Source organism: Colius striatus, chromosome 19 (genome assembly GCF_028858725.1).
Source record: "Colius striatus isolate bColStr4 chromosome 19, bColStr4.1.hap1, whole genome shotgun sequence".
Taxonomy (NCBI): Eukaryota; Metazoa; Chordata; class Aves; order Coliiformes; family Coliidae; genus Colius; species Colius striatus.
The window spans coordinates 1,255,105-1,275,236 of NC_084777.1; the positions used below are offsets into that span (position 1 = coordinate 1,255,105).

A 20,132-nucleotide genomic window follows, 5' to 3' on the forward strand; every position below is an offset into this window, starting at 1 on the left:
CAGGCGGCCCCGCCCCGCTGCGCGCGCCGGCCGCTCACCCGGAAGCAGTCGCGAGGCGCCGCCCGTGGCTGCCGCGCGCTGAGATGGCGGCGGCGTCGGTGCTGCGCGCGCCCGGCGGCGGCTTCAGCTTCGACAACTGCGCGCGGTGAGCGGGGCCGGGCCGGGGGGAGCGGGGCCGGGCCGGGCCGGGCTGTGCCGGGGCAGGGGGGAGCGGGGCCGCGCCGGGACAGGGGGGAGCGGGGCTCGGCCGGGGGGGAGCGGGCGGCCGCGGCGGCAGCAGCAGCAGCGATCCGAGCGGCCGCACTCCCCGCGCTGTGTTGCAGGAACTCGCTCCTGGAGGCCGAGCTGGGCGCCAAGGGGCAGCGGCTCCCCGCCGCCCGCAAGACCGGCACCACCATCGCCGGCATCGTCTACAAGGTGAGGCGGGGCCGGCCTCGGGCCGCTCCTCGTGGCCGCCTCGTCGGGAAGCGGGTGCTGAGTCATTCCCGGCCCCGCGTGTGGGGCCCGGCAGGCTCTGGCGGTAACTGTCCCTTTCTGTAGGATGGCATCGTCCTCGGAGCTGACACGAGAGCAACCGAGGGAATGGTTGTTGCTGACAAGAACTGTTCAAAAATACACTTCATTTCCCCTAATATCTAGTAAGTGTTCCGGCTGTGCTGCTGTAAGAGTGTTGGGGCTCTTCATAGACTATGAGTGGAAGGGGCTGGAAGGGATCATCTAGTCCAACCCCCCTGCAGAAGCAGGTCAACCTTCTTGGCTCCGAGTTTTGCTACAGCAAACATTAAAGTGTACTGTAAAATGGTAACTTACTGGGGATTATTTGCATCGTTTATCCTTAAACAGCCTCCCTTGTTTAATGCTCTGAAAATGCTGTATGAGAATTTAACTTTCACTTTTACAATGAGAATATTGCACCTTGTTGGGGAGAGCTGCTGTTTGCCCTTTCTCCACGTCTTTTCCTAACGTGCTCGTACACTTTCCAGCTGCTGTGGTGCAGGAACAGCGGCAGACACTGACATGACAACTCAGCTCATTTCCTCCAACCTGGAGCTCCACTCGCTGTCTACCGGGCGCCTTCCTCGAGTTGTCACGGCCAATCGAATGCTAAAGCAAATGCTTTTCAGGTAACTGAAGGGATTTCTTGTTTACTAACAATACTTCAGCTCCTGTGAAGGATCATCCTTCCTCAGCGTGCTTAACCTTCCTAACAGGACTTGAGGGAAGGCTTAACAGTGGCTCTTTGCTTCACAGGCTTGGGAACAAGCCCACAGCTGTTTAGTACAGTGTGCCAGTGCTGTGGCAAGATAGACTAAAAAGGTTGCAAGTGGTACTGCAGTTACCCTAAGAGTTCATTTGACTGCTGGACTGATCAGTCAGTGGCAGCTGAACCTCCTAACTGGGAGCATGATGTGGAGCCTGATGTTTTAGGGATAGTCTCCATACCTTTCACCATCCCAGGACTGGTTTAATGCTGCTTCTTTCACAAGTGAAAAATGCTGTCGAAAGAAAGAAATGATTTCAATTAAAGATCCTGTTCAAGCTACTGGAAAATCTCCAGGAAGGTGAAATAAAGGAAGGAAAAGAAAATGCCTTGTGCAGCCAAGTGACTGAGATGAATGGCAATCATTCCTTGAAGGCTAAATGTAGAGGTAGTTGCAGGTAGAGGAATTTCATTTAAGACTTGAAAGCTAATGCAAAAGCTCTCTCAGGTAGCAGGGATGTGTCATCCAGCCTGCTTGCTTGTCCAGTGTTTGTCTGTTCTGCCTCACACTGAAACACACCGTATTTTAGTCACTGTCTTACACAGTGTTGCTCACAGGTGGTGAAAGTGGCCTTTCTGTTATGTACACATTGTGTTAAAAAGAACCACAACTTCACTGTGGACTTTTGGATTCACATGTAAACATTGCTCCCAGGTATCAAGGCTACATTGGTGCTGCCCTGGTTTTAGGGGGAGTAGATGTGACGGGACCTCACCTGTACAGCATTTATCCCCATGGATCAACTGACAAGCTGCCTTACGTTACCATGGGTAAGTAAGTGACACTCCCTCAGGATTGTAACACAGCTGCCTGGGCAAAAGGGTGTAAAAAAGGTGTTTTTACTTCAATTCCATTGTTTGCTGGGAGCTGTACAGACCTCAGGCTTCAGAGATAGAGCTGTACCCGTATTTGGAAGGCAGCTGCACTCTTCTGTTTCTTTTCTAACACTTTAAAAATGTGAACTATTACACTATTTAAGATACTAAAAACCTGATCTCAGGGAAGTTGCTCTGTGCATGTCCCAGCACACCTTGGAGAACTGTGAGATTCCCAGAAACTTGCTGGAAAGAAAATCTGAGAGACTTGAAGATATTCCTAACTCATGGTGCATTTGGAATCTCAGTTGTGGAACTGCAGAAAGACTCCAGGCAGAATGTAGTTTCCTTAGGGAAAAAATGAGCCTGGCTTCCCCTTTGGGACCTCTGTATTTCTCTTGCTAAATAGCAGCTGCATCTTGCTCAAGAAGGTGCTTCACTAACACCTACTTGCTGTGTATTGTACCTGATGTCTTGCAGGAGAGCCTTAGTGATCACCATTGTCCTCTGACTTGTTTGGGAAGGGGAATGACACAGGTATTGTTGAAGAGAAGAGCACAAACATCTTATAGTATGACAGGATTTTCCTAGCCTTTGGCAAAGGGAGTATTTGCAGTGTCAGCTCGTTTGGTTAGTTCTGAGTTCCTTTGTGGTTTATAGACAATAATCTGGGAGTTAAGGGTAGAAGAATGCAAAGAGGTATCACTGAGACACTGGTAAGAGATTGAACTAGCACCTTGTGAGCTAATAATGCTCTTGCACAGTTTCATCCATGGCTTTGAAGGTAAATGCCTCATTCAGAGTGTCATGTACCTGGAACAAACAAACATAACCAGGGTTGCAGTTTTTTTCCTCTGATGGCTCAAGAAAACACCGTTTCAGAGTTGTGCTTCCCTTGGAAGGCTGGGGCGATTTGAAATGAAAGCTTGGGTTTGTTAGAGCTGTGGAAGTGTAATGCAGAGTCCAAATGAATGTATCAGAAGAGAAAACTGATCTGCAAATGGAGTAGATTCAGCCTATGTCTGGTGCAGCTTTTGTGCTGACAGTGATGGGAAAATGTAATTGAGTTGGAGTTAATAGTTACCTGTTCATGGCTGACATCTGCAGGTAAAGCTCCTGCTTACTCTGTCCTTGGGAACGTCAAATGTGTTTCTTCTGGCTCTTTTTTGCACTCCTGAGCCAGGGCAGCAGTTCCAGTAAAGCAGCTGGTTGAGTGTATCCCGAGCTGGGGAGCCCTGCCGAGGTGGCACGGACCAAGAGATGGAGCCATTGCCTCAGGAAGCGGCTGGGCAGGAGCTGCAGCAGCCGGGCGATGGCATTGTTCAGCTGTCCATGGATAAAAAGGGGAATGTCTGATCCTTACAGCTGCCTTACAGGCAGTGCTGTAGTGAGGCTGAGTCTGTACCCAGAGCTGCTCGTGGCTGATTGCCTCAGGGATGTCAGGCTCACCGAGGTTTCCCGTAGGCCGTGGTTACTTTCCTGCCTACGCTGAAGCCTTAAAATGTGGCATTTCTGAACGTCCTGGCCACTCCTCTCTCCCTCCACACAAACAACATCGTGGCAGAGAAAGTTCAGACAAGAAGGAGGTAGAATATCAATGGATGAGGCTGATTGTAGCTTCAACTTGGGATTTGATCACATTACTTTTGGCCGTGCTGACAAAGCCTTCTCAGCATAAACCTCCTTTCCCCACGCAGTACACTGGCTGCATGCCAGCAGAAAATGTAACATGCACATAAATGATAGAATCAAGTAGAAAAAGTATCAAAAGTCAAACCAGAGATGGCAGTTGGAACTGTGTGTTGTCTCACTGAGATGAATCTGTTCTAATTTTTTCCCAGGCACTCAAAGGGCAGTTTGTGGAATCAGGGAAGGGATTTTTGCCAGTTAATTTCTGGAAATTCAGCTGTAAATAGGGAAGGTAGTTGAGGGGCTGGGTTTTTGTTTGTTTTAATGTGCTGGAGTATGTTTGTGGCTGGACAGAGTGGTGTCCTCTCTTGCAAGGGAGATGTAAAAGATTCAGTGCTTACTCAGGAGTGAAAACATCAAATTAAACTGTTTATGCTGACAAAGGACAAAACTGGATTTCAGCAAACGATGCAAGATTGTCTGATTGCCTGGCTTGTCTAGGAAAGCTTCTGGCCAAGGCTTATAATGAAATGCATGCATAAAATTAAAGCACTTGAAGTCTGTAGTTGAGCTTTTGGAAACAGTAAGTATGTTCCAGTAGTCTCTAGTGGGTGAAACCAGTCCCCTGGTACCAGGGTTGCTTCATATTCATAAATCAGCTCGTCATGCATTGGCAGTGTCGTCCTGCAGAGCCAGCACTACCACTGCTGAGACACAGCCCCTCAGCCAGCACCGGGGTGGGAAATGATCCCAATCGATGGGGCTGTGGAGATCACTGCATTTTTGCCTCGAATAACAATGAGTGTGTGTGAATAAATGCCCTGTCAGGGAGCTCTGACACTGATGGATTAGCAAGTGCTAAATGTTACTCTCAAGGCTCTGTACATGCTCCAGCATGGCAGGCTGAGGTAGCAAAGAGGTCCTTGGGTGATGAAAATGGACTGTGCTTAGCAGTAAGGAGTTGTCTTCAGTAAATGTTGTGCTATAAAAGATCTACTTCATGTGTTTCAGGAAAGCCACTGCAGTTGCAGAGTGCAGTGGAAATCATCATTGGCTCTTGGCTGGCTTTTTGCTGTCTATCAGTAATTATCTTCCCCTCTGAGTCAATACTGAAATGGTAAAGAGCAGGTGGGATTTTTAAAGCAAGTTGATTACAGTTGAGCCCAGAAATTGTTTCAGTAGCTTAGCTGTGAAAACTTCAGAGATGTTTCTTAAGGAAGGGAAAAAAACGCCTTGTAAAGTCTTGTAACTTACCTGGATCAGGCTGAAAAGCATCTGCCTCAGAGAGAGCTTTGCATCTCAGTTTCTGTAGTTGATTTGTTTGGCAATCACTGTTGCTATGTGTTTAGCTGTTCAGTGACTATTTCCTGAAGTGTAGTCTCCTGAAGGTGTCACAAATAAAGTATTTGGAATTGATGTGGCTTTTCTTGCTGACTGTGTTTCCAGGGCTGTTTAGTGTGACCATTCATAGCAGTTAGCGGTTTCTAGAAGTCTGGCTGAAAGGCTTTTTTCTCAATGTCACATAAACACATGTTGGATTCACCAATCATGTTTGCTTTTAGTTACCCTTGTTGCTGACACCCAGAGCAGCTGCAGGCTTCCAACATGTGAAAAACACAACAAGGACAGTTCCCTACTTCTGCACTGGATGTGTGTTGTTAAGATTTCAAGCTAAGGTATTTCTCTGAGATAAATATCTGGTTTGATGTGTCTCTGAGTTTGAGCTCAGTTAATGACACTATTTAATGATGTTTTATCTCACAGCTTTCCTGAATGTTTCAGTAGGTTTGAGGTTGAGCTGCTGCCTCACAGGGATGTTGAATCCTGACTGGTAGGGATTTAAATCAGTTGTTATGTGGATGAGGTGGGAACATCTATCCCTAATGAATGGAGGGTGTTTTGCAATGTTTGGATTTTATCTTTCTCCAGAGTTGTTTGGGAATTGTTAGGCTTGTTCCTACCTAAAGGCAAAGCATGCTTGTTAAAAATGAGTTATTGGTGGGCACTGAGTCTGTGGACAAGAGAACAGCTGTTTCCCCACATACAAACAAGTTCTCCATAGACCCTTAATATCTAAGTTTTCTGTGCTTTTATAGGTACTGCAATAAGAAAACCATACTTGCAATGTTTACTTACGTTCCCAGCTTTTATTGCCAGCTCTCCTGTTACAGTGCAGAGCTTTCACAAGGCAGTTGCATGACTTGGAACACTGTGGGGCTGTTTGGATCGTCTGTGGAATTTGACAAGTAGAGGGAAGTGGGGGTAATTGGAGAGTGAAGTTCACAACTGTGCTCACGAGCAACTGTCCTCTGCTGGCTTTCTGTGTGGAGGGTTAAGTGAGGGGGTTTCAGTCCCCCAGCCCTGCAAAGGGGGAACTGGGGGGGGTTCCTTTTGAGAACAGTTCATAGTGCTGTTGTGAAGCAGCAAATGGCTTGTTTTGCTGCGGGGACTCAGACGTTTCTAACAGCACAGTGTTTGCATCTGGTGCTAGTAAGAGTAAGGAATTTTCATTATGCTATTTAAGATTACAAAAGTCTTTCAGAGGATGCTTTGCTGTGCTGTGAGGCCTTTGCTAAGGTGCTTTTTTAAAATGCAACCTTATAAAACTTACATTTGGGGTTTATAAGCAGTAGAGAAAAAAACCCCAGAGTTTATTAAGCTTTTCCAGCTTTACTTCCTGTTCTGCTGGAACCTCCTTGGGATTGTGGTTTTTAGATGTAGGTTTAAATAAATTAAGATTTTCAACAATTCTTTGAAAACTTACATTAGAGAACTGTCTGCAGTTTGTTTATTTAAAGTTGCTAACTTGGCATTTATTTGCATCTTGATACCGCCGTGAGATTTGCCAGATATTGCCTTTTGTACTTCCATTCTTGCACATTTTTCAGCCTTTATACTCTTAAGATTGTTTTCTAGCTTTGAGGCTTCTCATTCAGCTTGTGCTGGGCCTTCCTTTGAGTGCAGTAAGAATGTGATCTTAGTCTGAGACTGTACCTCACATTTATTTTTCCTCCCCTCATTAGATGTTCCAGTGTCATTCCACAAGAAGAATTATTTTATGGTTCAAGTCCCATATTTGTTTTGGAATGCTCCTTATTTTGACCTTGTTTGAAGGATCAGTGAAATTCCTTTTATTTGTGATTTGTTCTGATACATCAGCAGTTCATTTCTGCTATTAGTTGCTTAAAAATCTCCTTTATTCCCAGTTTCAGCATTTAAAAAATGGAGTCATGTATTGCTCCAAGGTGTAAATGAATAGTCATTGCCTGTAATACAAGTACACACTTAGAGTGTCCTACTGCTTTTAGATGTGATGTATTTGGTACTGTAAAGGTAATGATCCTCAACCACAGCAATATTCTGTAACAGGAGTATCTGTCATATTCATTGGGATTACCGTGTTCATTGATTTGTGTCTGTTACAATCTGCTCTTTCTACCCTTTAAATTTGATCTATAATTGGACCTCCTTAAATGGTTCAGATAAGGTAGTCTGTATTTTCTCAACAGTGTCACTGTCAGCTTCTCCTTTTTTCATTATACATTCAGCAGACTTGATAAAATCAGCAGGACACCTCATTTGAAACTGTTTAATCGCTGCCTTTTTCTTTCGCTAAACCATTGAGGTGGTCAAGCGATCTACACAAATCATTTTAAATAGAAAATATGGCTCTCTCTGTGACCCAGCTAAACAGATAGCAGTATGCAAAACAAGTTAAAAAGTAATAAATGCCAAAAAATCTTCTAATTGGAGTAAAAAATTGCAGGTAACTTTATTCACTCCCCAAAAGTAGTGCGCTCTGAGATATGGTTAGGGCCACAGACAGACAAGGTATCTTCCTGAGGACTGGCTCTTTTGAACAAAGCAAGTTTACAGTTTCAGAGAGCACCACACTGCTTTTCCTATTGATTTCCAGGGAGCACGTTTAGAACAGCTCCAGCCCGTGGTTCCAGGGCGTTGGGTAGAGCTGGCTCCTGCTCTGCTCCTGCGCTCGCACTGCAGCCTTTCAGAGAACTAACCTCTTCTCTCTCATTTTGTCTGTTCAGCTGTTATTGTTCAATGGAAAAATAATGGTGCAAAGCAAATGCATAATAAACTGTTTTAAAGGATATGTGAGAAATAAGCTGATGGCAGCAGCAGCCACCCCATTCCCACTGCTGGTTTACTCATCCCCGCACGGAAAGGTGACTGTGCCAGGGCAGCTCGTTAAAGCAATCTATTCATTGCCAGTGCCTCGGTATTAAGTGACATACCCTCTAATGTGGCCAGGCACAAAAGTGGGACAGGAGAAACAATTGGGAACTGTAGCATTCACTTCACTCTCTTTCTAACCTCATTTTCATATCTTAGTGTTTGTAGTAGTAAAAAGCAAAAGGCTGTCAGGATGGGGACTGCCCAGCCTGCCCAGCAGCTATGAATTAGCATTAAGGCAGGTGCTGGACTTCAAGAGCATGGACAATTTAGGGTGTGTAGTAAGCTAAGGTGGACTCAGTCTGGATTGTGCTGTGAGTATTTGTTATCTTGCTGGTTTAGAAAATGCTGTAGCTAAATGCAGTGACCGAGTGTGCTCGTTCTGTTGCCCTAGGCTCTGGATCCTTAGCGGCCATGGCAGTGTTTGAAGATAAGTACAAACCGGACATGGAGGTAAGAGTGGGGTTTCTTAACTCAGTGTTTCTTGCCTCAATAATCCTCATTATCATAAGAATTTAAAATGTCTGAAGCTTTAAGAAGGTTAAATAATCTGCTCTAGTTTCCCTGCACTTGAGCAATGCACTGTCAGCTGACTGCAATCTGCTGATGGGGAAGGACAAAATAAATGTAAAGAGAGCTTTTTGCAAACTTGTGGGGTGAAACTCATGTGATTTGGATGTAGATGAAAGTCTCAAAAACCCACAACTTACTGGTTCTAGTTGATTTAAGGACTTTACCAGCCCTTGCATAGTCGATACTGCTGGTTTTCCCTCAGTAGTCAGTTCCCCCCCTGCTCTGTCTTGACAAGACAATGCATGATTCTGAAAGCAACAAAACAGCATTTCAAGTAGTGTATGAAACCAATTAGATCTCTGGTTGATTGGGTACATCTGAATGAGTAACTGCACTTCTTAATATCTACTTACAAGCTGATTATCAGAAGATTTATAAGGTTGTGGATTGTTTTGCTGATGGTAAGAATTGAGAAATGTTTATTCATCATTCAGGAGAGCCAAAAGCTGGAGTGTCATGGTTGGGATCAGAATAAGCTACTCAGTTATGAATATATGCAGTACATTATTTTTGCATTATCTCTAGTATTTCCTGACTTAGTTACACCGTGTTCTGTGCCTGCTACACTGAGCAGTGAAAAACCCAGTTATCTGCAGACTATTGATGGAAATAAACCCAAAACGATTAAAGGGCTTTCTGTAAAATGCCTCAGTAATGTCAAGCCCTCTTTTAAACCACACTAATCTCTTCAGAGGTTCTGTGAATGCTCCTTCTCATTCCAATTGATTAATAATTTCACAGGAAAAATAAGAATTGAACACAAAACTGAAAATTAACCCCATTAAAATGACTTGTAACACTAACAGCTGCAATCATTTTGGCCTAAGATGCAGATACAACAAATCTTACAGCTATACATTATCAGTAATGTGGAAATGGAAAGAGTTGACTTACTTCAGAGAAGGTCTTCAGACGTTCCTCATCTTTGTAATGCAACAGCTGAGGTCATTTCCTCCCCTTCTAATGCACTAGAGGTTCAAGTGATAGTCCTGCAAGTCTCCTGAGTTCCTCTCTAAAGTTGATCAGTTGAATTAAAATGATATGTCCTATCCTGTTACGTCTCCTGAAGAAACACCACATGTAACACCACTTGATTTAGGAACAAAAACCCCACCAAGTTGTTTTGAGGAGTTTTCTGTGGATTCAGCTGCTGAAGAGTTATTGTTATAAGCATTTTGCAACTATTGCTGAATCTGGCTCTGTGTCTGTCAGTCTGGGGGAAGTGGTTGTAGCTGTGCAGAACTTCAGAAATGCAGCAAGAGCAGGACTCTGTTGCTGCACTGTGGGCACTGAACACACTGGACTTCTGGCCTCTAGTATCAATCTAGCAATGCTAGCAGAAATACTGGAGTATCTTCAGTTGGCACTCAGGTTTTTTTCTGTGAGTAGCATTGCACTAGAGGGCTGATGGAAAGAACCCCTAGACAGAAGTTTTTTCCTCTCCCCTTACGCTGCCCTAAGAAGGACAGAGTCTCCTTTTGCAGCTCCTGTCTGACTGTGCATTGGCCCATGGTGCTATCACACCGACAACACGGGCTCCAGCAGCAGCCACAGCCTCCCAGGCCCCTCTCAAACACAGACGTCTCTGATGTGCTGCAGAGCTGTGTTGTGCAACCAGAAATCTCATCTTATTCTCAGCTAGTTTTCAGGCTTGTAGTTGAAGTCATTCTTTGTGTAAGAGCAACCAAAAAAGGCACCAAAAATTGGTAAATCTCCAACTTTTCCTATTTGGAAAGGTCACCCTAATTAAATTGTCTGCACACACAGCCATAAATGGCAGCAGATACGCACTGTTGGAACAAGCACGTGGAGAGGCAGCCTACCAGTTTGTTGAAATAGATATTTAGGTGGTTGGGACTCGTGTGCACCTTTAACCCTTCCCTTGTTTGTACTGGACACTGTGTTACCTGATAACAACTTAGTAATTGTATTGCCCAAATCAGCAAAGTTTCAGGTGGTAAAGCTCAGCTGTACCCTGAGCCAGGTACTGTCCTGCTGTGACTGCCAGTTCAAAGTGTTCACCTGGGAAGTCAGATGTGGGTGCTTTTTCCAGTAAAGGAACCAAGTATCATGTATTATTTCTGTAGAATTGAAGCCAAACGAACTCTGAAGGACACTGTGTGTTTGTACATACCATTTGCTGTGCAGAATTCCTGGAGATGAATTTAATGGAATGGGTAGAGGATGAATATTTGTCTGTCAAGATCAATACTGCTTGCTTTTGCACTAATTGTCAGGATTCTTGCTAGGGCTACTGGAGGGTAGTGGTGTGCTTCAAGACCATCACATCACAGAAAAATGATTCAAAGGCAAACTGTCCTGCACCCTCTGGTATCGACTTGCAAATTAGCATCTGGAATGTAATTAAACAAGCTTAATGAAAGTAGCAGCTGAATACTACTGGAAAAGACAATCAGCTTTTTCGCCTCTGATACATATTCTGTACTATTGAAGCTGATCACCAAATGCATCGTGTGAGCACAGTTACAACAAAAATTAGCATTTATTTGAAGACTAGGAACAGTTTTTCATTCTGTGCTGCTTTTGGCATGCTCTGGGGTCCCAGGAGAGCTGTGCCACAGCACAGAGTGCACAATATTTATAAACCCGTGACAGGCAATAATAGCAACTTGAAAAATTCTTTTGCTAGAATTTCAAGTTGAGAGCTGCCAAAAGCAGGGAGGATCAGATCTGCAGTGGCAGCTGCTGTGCCCTGCAGTTACAATCTGAGACTTTGAAGATGCTCAAGTTAAAAAAAATACAAAAATAAAAACCTAAGGCTGCAGGCTTAGCCAATTTTTGCAGGTTTCTGGAGCCCTGGCTCTCTGCCTTTTGAAGATGAGTTGCTGAAGCTTCTACCACTGCCTGAGGCACGCTAACACCAGCAGGATGTGGGGTTTTTTTTTCCACAGACTTAGTGTGTCTTCAGATTTAAGCAGCACATGCTTTATCAGTGCCAACCGTGATGGTCCTTTCCCTGGCTGCAGCGCCGGGAGATGATCTTTACCCAACATCCTTCAGAGGAGCCGCTAAGATAGATGGTGACGTGCAGGAGTGCCACTTCTGCAGGCTGATTTATGGAGGCATGTTTCATTATGAAGCAAGTGCTGGCCTCTAGAGGAACCATTATAGATTGCTGAAGATGCGAACGCTTTCAGCCCTGAAGGCCTGTAGATGCTTCAAAACTGTAATGCCAAGCACCTAACTACTGTGGAACAATATTAATCTGTCATGTGGGCAGCTATAGATCTACTTTAAAAAACATAAGTGGAAGAACAGCACATCTAATAGAGTGTTTTGAGCTCAGATCTTTCATTGCAGCCAATTTTTCTTTCAGCAGAGTTTCAGTAGAGTCACCACACGGTTTTTAAACGTTCCAGTCAGATTTTGCAATGCACACATGCCTTCTGGTGGTACACAACAGGCAAGAAGCACTCCCAGGCAGGAGATATGGAAATCATCATGAGCTGGGGGAAAAAAAAAGTCTAAGGAATTAAATGCTGGAGTTCTGGGTTTATCAGTCCTGTGGTGGTTGAATTTCTAAGGAGACTGGGGGTATTATGTATTTTATTCTGATGTTTGACTTCTTTTGTTTGAAAAGTAGAAGCTTTTTGTCTGTAGGAGAATTGCTTGCTGTACAGTGAGGTTGTGCTGTAGCCTTCTGACAAGAGCTTCATGTTTAGGCAGGGAAATGGGCTGCTTGTAGCTTTGTGTCTTTTCTGTATTTCATCAAAACAGCCAGGTTTAATAAAAAGAGGATCCAAAAGGAAGAGAATTGCTAGAAACCACAGAAAGCAGAACTATTGCAGCAGAAGGGAGCTAAATCTTTGTGCAGGGAATAGGTGAGAAAAAATGGAAGGAGATAGTCTGGCAGATAACTTAGTAATTATTGCCAAAATGGATCATCCCAAAAATGTGAGGTGATGTTTATGGTCAGTTACTGTACCACTCTTTTTAGTGTGGCAGGAAATCAAGTGACACTGAATGAAAACAAACAGACTCTGGAGGGGTAGGAACAGATGAAAAAAGAGGGGCCTGTTCTGACTGTCCTGCTGGGAGCAGGGCCCTTGCCCTCCTGCCCCAGCTGTGCCACCCACAAAACAGCCTCTTGCTCCTACCAGAGCTCTGCACTCTCCACCTGTTGGCCAGGTTTGCTTTGTCCTCGTCCTGCAGTGCTGGCTTTGGCTATCTTGTTTGGTTTTGGCAAGCGTGGGTCAGGGAGCAGTCTCAGGGCAGTTCAGCTGGCAGAGTCGGGTGATGCTCAGTGAAAGAAGTGATGAGCAGACAGGAGGAGTTGGAGCTGGTCACCCATTTCAGGTAATAGTTGCAGAGTAGGTGTGTTCACAGAGCAGTTGTAGGAGGGAGGAGGACTGGAAGTTGCAACACGTGTAGGCTCAGGCTCGTCTGGCCCATGGTTTTGTTTCTGGCTTTCCCACTGGTGTCTGAGGTACTTCTGAGCAGCCCCATCTCCCCAGCGGAAAGCAGCTGAGCCATAAAGAATCCTTTCCTCTGAGTGCCCAATGTGTGGTGAAGGCCTTTGCTGTACCCAGGTTAAAAAGGAGCCTAAATGCAACTTTCACTGTGTATCTGTTAGTGAAAATACAGGGGGCACAGTACAAAATATTATGAAAACATGTCACTTTCTTCCCTCTTTAGGCAGCTGACACGCAGCTCACGGCAGCGCGTCTGCACCCGCGCTCCTACTGCCCCACAGATGCTGGGATGGGTTTTGTTTATTAACCACTGACAATAACACTGGGCTATTTTTGGAAACTGTCAAAACTCTCTAATCTTCAACAATAGCTGTCTCATCAGTCTCATTTAGCCTGCATCTGTGTGATTCGGGGCTCAGGAGCAATGACAAGCTGCATATGAATTCTGTATTCATTAGTGACGCTGATCAAAACGCCCGTGTCCCCGCCACGGGGCTCAGGTGGGGAAGGCTGCAGGCTAATCCCACCAGCTGACACCCCCGCTCTAATGACTCTGTAGGAAGGTGACCACTTGCTGGGAGGTTTGTCAGCTGAACTCGGGCAGCAGACAATAGAGATCAAGCCAGACTATCAGAGTTAAGCTGGAGAGCCTGCCTGAGATACTTGAACCCCCGTTGGTGTCAAACACAGAGATTAGGTAAATGGAGGGAGGCAAAAAGCCGACTCTGAACAAAAATAAGAGAGTAGTGTTTGTGTGCTGGGTGTGTTTGTCATCACCCAGCCACAGGGGTGGGCACTGGCAGCTCTTTGCTGCTTCTGCTGGGCTCCTGCCGAGACAGGCTCTGTGCTTCCCTTACACACCTGCATTGTGTGCTTCAGACTGTTACTGCACACAGCCCTCCAGAACAGCATCAGCTGCTTGGTGGTCACAGTAACTCTGAGATGTGCTTCCTGAGTGTATCAGAGCACAATGTCTGTGCAGAAATCGGGTGGGAAGCTGCTGACAGCATCCATCTGAGCTCCAAGTGATCCCCAGCAGCTCCTTCTAGTTCTGTTCACAGACTGTATCGAGGGAAATAAATCTTGCCTTGGTTTAAATTGGGCCTTGCTGCATGACAAAGAGCAACAATTTCTTCACCTTTATGAAAGTAGCACTTAAACTTTGTACATAATAATGGAGACAAGGCAGTCAGAGGCAGGGCCCCACGGAAAGAGATCGTTTCACTGCTCAGGGTGGCTGTAGGACAGGTAATTATTTTTGATGCATTTCTCAGGAGCAGGTGTTCCAGCTCAAATCACTTCAGTTTGTGTTTCTCCTGTAACTGCAGAAGACTGGCAAAACACGCTGGAAAATATTCCCCATGGTGTGAGGCCTGAGGGCAGCAGGAGGCAGAGAGAGGGCCCTTCCTGCAGGAGCAGGGCAGAGCCTTGGGAGGGAGGCTTCTCCCAGCCTCACACAGCCCTTTGCTGTACTGAAAAGGGCCACAGGGCCCAAGGCTTCTTTTTCCAAGTAAAATGTTGACCTTCATTGCCTTCCATCCCTTTTCCAGAGACAGTCGTGTGGATTTGTGTTATTTGCAGCCAGACATCTTACTGCTGGATGTTTATGTTTCTGATAAGCTGTACCAGAGCCCAGCAGTTGGAATTGTCTCCTGTGTGGTTGAATGTCTGGCTGGTGCTGGGAGCAGAGGGTTGGTGTTGCTGGGTCTGCAGAGGCTGTGGCTGTGTCAGGGCAGGACCTGCAGCCTGGCAGGACGTGCAGCTCTGCCACTGGGGAAGAGTTCTTGTTATTTTGAGGATCGGTTCTCTAAGAAGCCATGAACTTCACCCAGACACAGCAAGTGAGGGGTTAAATGAATTTTCATGTTCATTCTTAAGTTGAGAGTATGGGAATAGTACTAAAAGAAATGCTGTTGCTGTGAGAGGAGCTTGTACCTTAATTCTGTACCACTGGAAACGTGTGTGGTGCTAATCTTGGTGTAAGGCACGACAGAGGAACTGATGTTATTGAACAGTAGTTCCAAATCATACCAGCTTCTTTGCTTGGCAGGTAATTTGGCATAAATTGTTAATGTAAATCCAGGTTAGTGGGGAAGACGTTATTTTACTCAAAAAGATAAACTGCTGATTAATTCAGTATAGAGCTCAATTACAAATTGAAAGTGTCTCTGCGGGATGCCAGTACCCTAAAGACAGCAGATGTTGAATTGATACTCCAGCATATTTCACACTGGTATGAAATATTAACGTGGTTTATTATACTTGTGTGGTGTATGATGCCAGAGAGGGGGAGGTGGGGAGGAGTCTGGGCTCGCTGGCATCTACCATCACAACATGAAATAACTGTAATCACTGAGAATAATAATTAGGGACAGAAGTGCATTTTGAGAAGTTCTTAGTAGAAAACAGTTAGAAAAATAAACATTTACTAACATCTTATTCACAACAAAACTGCCATCAAGTGCAGGAAAGCATGGCCTGGTTAGGACTGGCTTTGTGTAGCAGCTTGGGCTGCTGAGTTACCAGCACTGCGAGTCAGAGCTAGGCACACGTCCCTCCCTGCATCCTTCCCTGAGCTGCACTGCTGCTTCCTCACAAAACTGCTACTCTTGGTATTCTTTGTGTAAAGCAGGCAGCACATTAACCCTGATGTGTTCAGAATCAGGTTTGTAAGTGGGGTGGGTTTCTGTATTGCGATGCCCTGTGGTGCTGATGGTGGCACAGCCTGGCTCTGTGGAGCTCCAAAAGGCAGCCAAACCAAATTCCTTCTCGCTCATGGAGTCTTTCAGCCTCCCCTTACATGAAAAACACAAAGTCCTTTGCCTCTGTTTTGTTCTTTCCTTGGCCTTAGCCCATGGATTTCAGCATTGCTCCCAGTTACATATTGATCTCCCCCAAGCTTCTCCCCACAGGCAGACGTCCACGTCCTCTTACAGGCTGTAGTCTGCTGATTACTCTTCCAAAGTGTAATTATGCTTCTGTAGGTACTCTACATCCTTCAGGAGGAATCACTTTCCTAGCCCCAGATACCCAAGGCTCCTTTATAGATTAATTGTCATTGTCCTTCCTGAAGCTTCCGATTTGTTTTCCTCTCCTTCTGTTCCCGCATGACCTGCTGGCTTCTCTCTTTAAGCAGGATCAACATTTACATGATACAATTTGAAACAAATGAATTCTGTTTTGGAAGATGGTTGTGGCAAGTATTTGGATGCTATTTTTCATATTCATTCTGTACTGACACCCACTGTGGGCTGTACTTCCAGGTGTTGGTGAGACTGCTGGGAGCTGCACTGTGCACGGTGTGTGTGTGTGTCCTGGGACCCACAGCAGTTCATTGCACTGTGCTGGGGGTTTTTAATGAGTTTAAATCCGTTCTGCAGTTTGTAACTCTGAAGAAGGCACCTCTTGTTTAACTTGCTTTAAAAGTTACAAAAGGTTGAGGAGATAATATTGCCAAAGCCCTTCCAGCTGCTCCCTTCACTGCTGGAGGCGGAATGATGAACGTGTTCAGAAGCCATCGGTCAGGACAGTGTTGATGTGGAGAGGTCCCTGTCTGTAGGGAAGCCTCTCTGCCTCCAGCAGCACTTCAGATCCAGAAATTGGTTAAATGAGAAGAGAAACTTGAGTCAAGTCATATACAAGAGTAATGTATAAAAGTTCCTTATTGGTGCTGTTTGGGACTTGCACCACAGCAGCTGTAGAGAGGTAATCTATCAGCTCCTGAGTGTCTACAAACTGCAACTCTCTAGATAACAGGTTTAAAGTAAAGATTTAATACAGGCTCTATCTACTATGATGTTGCAGTGACAGTTTAAAACTCATTCTCTAAATCTCAGCAGACTTTATAGCTAGCAGTGGGCCCATATAAAGCTTAATGGCATTACACCACATAAATCATCTTTTAAAGATGCTACCGGTAGCGCCAGCATTAAATGCAGACAATTGTCTGTGGTGTAAATAATTTATCAAACACCATTTCAGATGAGCCTTCCAGGCTGAGTTATTTACTGTGGCCTTGGCTGCGCTGCTGCTCAGACACGCTGGCAGAGCCCGCTGCTGGTGAGCGCCACGGCGCCGCGTCCCCGCGCTGCAGCTCGCTGACCGCCAGCGCCCCGCCGGGCTCTGTCAGGGAGCGGTAAATGGAGCTGCACATTGGAGCCCGGGGACACATTGCACAGGGCAGTGATGGGGCCTAACAGATAGTGCCATAAAGTGCTGCCTGTCACAGCTGAGTGGCAGCGCCGTGCATCACCCCGCTCTAATCTCATTTAAGCAGCACTGCGCACCCCAGAGGATGATGCTCCCCGTTAGCTGTGTCTCTGCAGCCATAAAGCAGGAAGTGCTCCTTTGATGTGCTCTCAACTTTTAGGGTTTTTTAAGATTAATTACCAGAGCAGCTCACTGGTGCCCTGTGCTCGGGCCTGTGTCAGCGCTTTCTGTGCTGACTGTAACCCCGCGCCTGCATGAGCATCCCTGCTCAGGAAGGCTGGGAGAGCTTCTGGTCCTTTCTGAGGTGTGAAATGAGGAGTAAGCAGCACTGAAGCAGGGTTCCTGCCTTGCAGCCAGTGCAGGTTCAGGAGCTGGGCTGCAGTGTGTCAGAGGAAAGAGCTGAGATAGTGTTTCAGGCTTGGGCTCAAGGGCCCCTGGCACTGCTCCGGCAACAGCAGCTTGGGTAGAGCACGCCTGAAATCTTGGTTAAGTTGTATGTACTGTTTAATTAAAAGGGAGTGGAGCAGGTCCCTACTGATCTGCTTTCCCTTTCCTAAGCTGTGGCCTTCTCACTAACACCTTACAGCTTAGAGATATTTTGCTTTTGCTGCCACTTTATTTCTAACACATATCTGCAGGAGCTCCTTTGTTTTATTTTAGTGTGTTGACTTTCACGATGGTACTAAAGTACTCTCAGCATGCAACAAATCAGGGAGTGTTCTATCAGCTCAATGAGGAATTCCCACTTAGTTCCGTTACTAAAAACACCGAGGAAAGGTGTGGGAATGACTTCTGCACGTGGTGGGTTGTTCTAGTCAGCCTGGGACAAAGTGAAATGCAGTTACTGGTTTTAAGCAATGCAGATAAAACTGGAATGAGATAAGGATTGTTGCTGGTTCTGTGGTTTACTGAACATACACCCCTGTCCTGGCTGGTACCTTGGTTCAGGTGTTAGAACAGGATCCTGCTGGTGCTGAAGGCTGGGCAGAGGCAGGGTCAGACATTGAGGGTCGCTGAGCTAATTTGGGGCTCCCCTGCACCAGGCAGGCTCCAGGTGTCGTTTTCAAGCCCTGAGTGCTTGGAGTCCTTGGGAGGCCACTCAAAGGTTTAAGTATGTGTATGTGTGTGTCTGGCCACACTCTGCTGTCCTTCCATTCCCTAAGGAATTTCTGATGTGTACCTCAGAAAGAAGCTGTAGCAACTTTGCTGTAGTTGGACCAGTATTTCAGCAGGTTTCTTTGAATTCCCTGTACTTGTGTTGAGGACTGGAATTAAAAGTATGAGCCAGGCCCAGCTTTGTGGCACAGCTGCTCTTAAGATGAGCCAAACATTTAAAACAGCTCTGTCACAAAACCACAGAAATCCTTCTGGTGCCAGAGGGTGATTTCGTGGCCCTGCCTTGGGCAGGCGTGTGAGGGACTCACTTTGAGTGCAGCTGTCAGACATGCACACCTCTACCCAGCCTGGAAGGTGGGAACTGTGACACTGATGGTCTCCATTCATTAAGACAAAAAGGTTAATTTTGCTTCCTTGAGTGTCTGTGCCCAGTCTGAGCACCCTGGGGGCAGGGGAAGGGTTGTGCAGGGCAGCCCCATGCTGCTGCAGGTCTGGAGCTCTCTGGGAGCTGCCTGTGCAGTGACAGCCTTTTGCCTCCCCCAGGAAGAGGAAGCCAAGCAGCTGGTGCACGATGCCATCGCTGCCGGCATCTTCAACGACCTGGGCTCCGGCAGCAACATCGACATCTGCGTTATCAGCAAGAACAAGCTGGATTTCCTCCGGCCCTACGATGTGGCCAGCAGGAAGGGGGACAGGTCTGTACTCCTGAACCTGGGTAGTGTCTGTGCTACTCCCAGCAATCCTGTTTTCCATAATACTGAGTTGTGTCAGAGTATCCTCTTTGAATTTCAGCTGAACAGGACCCCAAGCACGGCTGTACCTGCAGCTGAACACGGGCTGCCTGTGGCATGTACGGGAACTGCTTCCCCTGCTGCCACTTCACTGGGCCCAGAGGCTGCTCCTCAGAGCCTCAGGGCTCTGCTCTAGGGTAGCAGCACAGCCTTGCTCTGCTGTGCCCAAGGGATGTCTGGTGTCTGCAGCTCTGCCTCGCTGTCACCTGAGCCTTTGAGAGTGCAGCAGTGGGCAGTACAGCCTGGCACTGGCCAGCTCACCACAGGATAAAGCCACAACTCTGCAGCTTTGTGTTTTATTCTGTCTCTAGATGCCCTTTCTAGCCAGGGGCTGGACATGGCCTCTGCAAGTTTTCAATCTCACACTGTGGCCAAAGCCACCAGGAGCTGCCCTGCCCTGTTCAGGTTGTGCAGCCCACACCGTTCCTTTACTTTGGGCTTTTACAGGAAACTTCTAGAGAAAGCTCATTAGTTCTAAAATGTGGAATGAGCTTTTGTGTGCTCTACCATCCTCCAGCTTCATTGTCTCCTGTTTGTCACAGGTATGGCAGATACAAGTGTGAGAAAGGAACGACTGCTGTGCTCACAGAGAACGTAGCTCACCTGGAAATCGAGGTGGTGGATGAAACCGTCCAGACCATGGACACGTCCTGAGCTGTGGCTGGAGACCAGCACAAGTCCTCTGTGGGTACCTCCCAGCAGCAGGAGAAACAGCAGCTGATACCCAATAAAGAGAGACCATTCTCCTAATCCATGTTTTTATGTGGTGCTGATTTCTGCTATGCTTTCCCCTTCTTCCCCTCTTGAAAAGGTGAGGCTGGTGCAGAACAGAACTGCAGCAGCCCCTGCCGCGGTTCAGTGCTGGGGCCTGGGACTGTTGGACTTCACCTGCATCAGCACCAGGCTCCCAAGAGCTCCAAGTGCCAGGCAGAGCAGGGGCTTTGTCATCGTTCCAGGAACAGAACAAGGGTAAACTGCTTTGAGGCTGAATTTAAAATGAAGTTCTCTTCTTGAGAGAAATGGTATGAAAAGGGAGAGCAGGGGTGGGGTTGGACTGCTGCCCTTGGCCTAGAGCAGGTCTTTTTGCTTCTGCCTACATTTCTGCAGGGCAGG

General features: G+C 46.5%; 1 protein-coding gene across 1 annotated transcript; it reads left to right on the forward strand.

Annotated features, from left to right (window-relative positions):
- The first annotated feature begins 50 nt into the window (after window positions 1-50).
- PSMB7 (proteasome 20S subunit beta 7) lies at window positions 51-19,769 on the forward strand. The gene is made up of 8 exons (XM_062011222.1): window positions 51-145; window positions 324-417; window positions 541-638; window positions 984-1,124; window positions 1,917-2,032; window positions 8,292-8,350; window positions 18,772-18,923; window positions 19,562-19,769. The coding sequence occupies exons 1-8, from the start codon at window positions 84-86 to the stop codon at window positions 19,671-19,673; spliced, it is 834 nt and encodes a 277-aa protein (XP_061867206.1). The 5' UTR covers window positions 51-83; the 3' UTR covers window positions 19,674-19,769.
- The last annotated feature ends 363 nt before the right edge of the window (window positions 19,770-20,132 follow it).